At 31.6% G+C, this 4,571-nt stretch overlaps 1 protein-coding gene across 1 annotated transcript; it reads right to left on the bottom strand.

The window, feature by feature from the left end:
- Positions 1 to 548: 548 nt before the first annotated feature.
- LOC149203383 (RING-box protein 1a-like) lies at positions 549 to 1,323 on the bottom strand. The gene is made up of 5 exons (XM_089401854.1): positions 1,312 to 1,323; positions 1,184 to 1,226; positions 987 to 1,046; positions 804 to 875; positions 549 to 586 (listed from the first exon to the last, which is right to left on the bottom strand). The coding sequence occupies exons 1-5, from the start codon at positions 1,321 to 1,323 to the stop codon at positions 549 to 551; spliced, it is 225 nt and encodes a 74-aa protein (XP_089257980.1).
- Positions 1,324 to 4,571: the final 3,248 nt, after the last annotated feature.

Below are 4,571 nucleotides of genomic sequence, written 5' to 3'. Positions count from 1 at the left end.
AACATTATGCAGATATATTATTTTATATTGAGAAGTGATTTCTCAAGATTCACATGGATTTTTTTCTCTCCAAAAGAAATATGTCCTTAATAAATTTAAAGAATTTAAGGCTCATGTAAATAATCATATAGAGAATACAATAAGAATGTTGAAGAAAGAAGATCATGGAGTGTTTCACGAAAATGAAAGAATTTCATAAAAACATGGAATATCAAGGAAAAAGAATACCCCATACACACTTCAATGTAATGTAAGGAAGCTAGAGAAATAGTTAATAAGCATTAATATAAAATGCAAGGAGATTTATCAATGTGTTGGGTTAAGGCATAAATTGTAGGGAAAAGAACAAAATGCATACTGCATGTTACATTGTAAAGTGTTTTCTATAATAAATCATTTTCCAAAAATACATCACATTATTAGTAAGAAAACTTTCAATTACATAAATAAACAAGCCAACCAATTATATATTTGATAAACAAACCAACCACATTATACAAATGAATGTAGAAAGAAAAAAAAATAGGAGACTGGTAGTGATCACAGCTCTAATGTCCATATTTTTGGAACTCCCACTCGCTATTATCTGCAACAACATATACATAGTATTGTGTAAAATAAAAGTTCAAATGAATCTTAAAAGTAAACTTCCTCTCTCATTGTCTAACCAAAGATAAAGTGAACAAAAAAAACAACTAACCATTTCCTTAAAAAGATTCATGTTCCCATTTCAAAATAATTTCACTCTACTAAAATGCAGCCGTAAAGATTGATTGCACAAGAAGGAAGTTTAGAATACATACTTAATGGGTAGACTTGTCTTGTCTTGAGCCACTGACTTATGTAGTGAAAATGAAAGGCGTGATTACAGAATCCTGTTCAAATATTAAAGAAAAACATATAAAATTTTGATAACCTTGAGCTTAAGCGAATAATAATAATAGTAATAATAATAATAATAATAATAATACATATTTTTAACATACCCCATGCAACTGTGCATTCTTGAATGGTCTCAGTTCCTTGATTTGCCTGACACTCTATACCTATATGTACAAAAGTAAATATAATAATATTATTTTCAAATTTCATATAATTTAGTCAAACTAATTCAAAAAAATCCCAAAAGCAATCTATTTTCTCAAATTTCTACCATTAAATTATATAAATAAATAGTAGTTACAGAGATCCATAACGTGGTTTCTACAGATTGCACAATTATCCACCTAGATGTTTGCATGCAGAAACAATTAGATTAAAATTGTGTTAGAATAAAATAGTAAATCATTGAAGCTAAACTAGAAGAGAGACATTCATGGCCATTTTTCCTTCTGGTGTTTTATTTATTTTCTCCTTTTGAACAATAGTTCTAATCTCCTCCTCACTAATGGTAACATAATTTTCAGCTTCAGTTTTGACATCTACAAAAAAACATGTTTAGCTTTGCTAGATTGAACCACCTTAGGGATTCTTTTATGATCCCTTGTATGTACTATTGCAGTGTCATGGATTATTGCTTTTTGCTTCCTTCTCCTCTATTCTTTTGTCTCTGAAAACAAATACCCTCCAACATCATTGAAAAACTCTTAGGAAAATCCTATCAAACAAAATACAATATGTCAATGAGCAATCATTTATAAAAAATTTATTGATCCTTACAATAATGCATAAGATAAATATAAATAAGCATGCTTACAATGCTACTTGAAATTTTGGATGTGATTTCATCACACAATGGTGGAGATTCTTCATATGTGTCATACTTGACCATTCAGAGACAATATCTAACATTTTCATGTGTCTTGGGCAATTTTGCAAGAACATAGATAGTGTCTTCATTCAACACCAAACATATGTCTGGTACTTTGCCCATCACCTCATATGGTCCACCAAAGTTAATCATACCACAATATAGATAGATATGTGTACAATCATCTCTTTCAATATCTTTAACATGCAGTGTAAACAAAAATTTATTTATTTCTCGTGAATTCCTCCATTCAAGAATAATCTTGAATGTACTGGACGAGCCATTTGCTTGACTTGTATGATGTTTTTAAGTTCAGGTATGTTCAATAATATTCATAAAGTGTCCAACTGAAACTTTAGATGATGGAATTGTTTTCCTTGTTTCAAGGAACATTCACATAGACCTTCCTTGATGCCAACTTTAGGAATATATATATGTGTTCATTAAAAAAAACACATATGTTAATTACAAAAATAACAATTTATTTAAAAAATATATAAATATAAAAATAATCTAAATTTAATGTTAATTTTTTTAAACAATATAAATTAAATAAATTATAAATATTTTTTATTTATTTTTGACAAAACTAAAATAATTTAAATATATATATTTTTTTAAATTAAAAAAAAATAAAAGATTTATTTTTTTAGAAATGATACTTATATTGTTTAAATAAATAAATAAATATATAAAATTTTAAAACTCAAGATATATGGTTTTAAAGAAAAAAACTATTTTGTTTATTTATTTATTTTTTATTCTTTGAAATACAAAACCAATAAATGGATTTATTCTTTTGACATGGAAAAGTTTTGGGTTTTCTTGTGTGAAGGAATTGAAATGACCCCCAAAACAAAATAGCGAAGATTGTGGGATTGCTTTAGAGTTTCTCGAATGTGGGATTAAAAAGAAAATTAAAAAATCAAGATATTGTTAATATTATAGGTTTAGATTAACTCTTGGAGACAGTACTGGAAGATAATCAGTTGAAGGAATTCATTGATAATGATATTCTGAAATCAGCAACATCTAATGCTAAGGATCTAGCAAAATGGAAGAAGTGTGTAGCCAAGGTGTGGAGAACCATATTGGAGGGAGTACAATATCATATTTTCTCAAATCGCCATGGGAGATAGACTCTACATGTAATGGGGAAAGCACTAATAGATTTGTTTCAGAATAGCAGTGACCACATGAAACTAGTACTTAAGGATGAACTTTGAAATATCAAGATGTAGAGGAATGAGAGCATTCCACCATACTTGAGTAGGTTAACACAATGTCTTGAAGAACTTGGTAAAATTGGTGCTATTGTAGCAGCGGATGATTTGGTGGGCATATCCCTTCTAGCCCTTCCTAAGAGTTAGCACAACTACCAAGATTCAATGAATGGGAGGAAAAAACTACCAGATTTAGAATGCTTATGGTATGATTTGGTACATGAGGAAATAAGGTGCAATACCAGAGACAAGACTTCATCCAATTGTGAGGATGAGGAGAACTGTGAAGAAATTCTGCAAATTCTCTACAAATCTTGCTCTTAGACCATATAGAAATGTAATATACCAAAGAAAAATACTATAATTTGCTTCTACTATCAAACTTGTAGAAGCTTAAAGATATTTCATAGTGGCCTTTCCCTTGAGGGAAACTCGAATTATGTTTCATGGAAGTACCGTATGGAGGCAGTACTAGAGGATAATCGGTTGAATGAATTCATTGATAATGATATTCTAAAACCAGCAACATCTGATGCTAATGATCTAGTACAATGGAAGAAGTGTGTAGCCAAGGTGAGGAGAATGATATTGGAGGGAGTATGATACCATATTTTCTCAAATTTCCATGGGAGATTGACTCTCCATGCACTGTGAAAATAACTGGTAGATTTGTTCCAGAATAGCAATGAGCATAGGAAACTGGCACTCAAGGACAAACTTCAAAATATCAAGTTGCAGAGGAACGAGACCATTCCACCGTACCTAAGCAGGTTCACACAATGTCATGAAGAACTTGGTAAAATTGGTGTACACATAAGAATACAAGCAAGAAGACCTCAAGAGGAGCAATAGGTGAAGCTTTGGCTTCACAATTCGAGCTTGATTTTACTCTCATTGCATGCATGGCCATCATAACGATGGGAAGTGTATGGTACATGGAAAGTGATGCCTTGTTCCATCTGACGGGGAATAAATATTTTTCAGTGATTTGGAGGAGTAGGATCTCCAAGTGCACATCAAGATGGGATATCACGGAAGGTAAATTGCGACTGGGATTGGTGCAGTCACTTTTCAGAGGGAGTTGGGCTCCCCTGTCAGTCTCAGTGATGTGATGTTCTTTCTGGGTCTAAAGAAGAATCTTGTATTTGTTATAGTTTTGGAAGATCGTGGCTACAATGTGATATTCAACAAAGGAAAGGACTTACTGAGACAAATATCCATAGGATAAGTGAAGAATATTGAGGTTTGTGTGAAGAACCTCTACAAGCTAGATATGGAGGGTTGTGATGCATTGAGCACAAAGGCAAAGAAGGTGTAGAGTCATGATGCCAGTGAAATTTAGCATAAAATACTTTTCCATTTGCATCATGGCACCTTGAAGAACATGGAATAGATTACAACAGGCCTCCCCAGAGGAGCACTAGAGCAACATGATACATGCAAAGGGTGTACCTTAGCAAAGTACACAAAATGATACATGCAAAGGATAATTTCCAAGTCTGGGGTTTTTCTTCTACCAAAAACTCTATGTAACTTTCAAAACTCATAAAAAACACTAAGACAATGCTTGTAAACCAAAAAAGGAAACCATGACTTGA

Source organism: Pinus tabuliformis, chromosome 2_1, assembly GCF_031772625.1.
Source record: "Pinus tabuliformis cultivar Carrire ecotype Pingquan chromosome 2_1, CPIR1, whole genome shotgun sequence".
Lineage (NCBI taxonomy): Eukaryota > Viridiplantae > Streptophyta > Pinopsida > Pinales > Pinaceae > Pinus > Pinus tabuliformis.
Note: the sequence above shows the minus strand (reverse complement) of the source record. Positions and strands in the feature narration are given on the sequence as shown.

Bases quoted from the DNA above. Each gene is read 5' to 3' on its own strand.
- LOC149203383 (XM_089401854.1), bottom strand. The intron at 1,047-1,183 runs GTAACTACTATT...TTGTACATATAG, and splicing joins AAACCACGTTATGGATCTCT to GTATAGAGTGTCAGGCAAAT. The intron at 876-986 runs GTATGTTAAAAA...ATATTTGAACAG, and splicing joins AGAATGCACAGTTGCATGGG to GATTCTGTAATCACGCCTTT.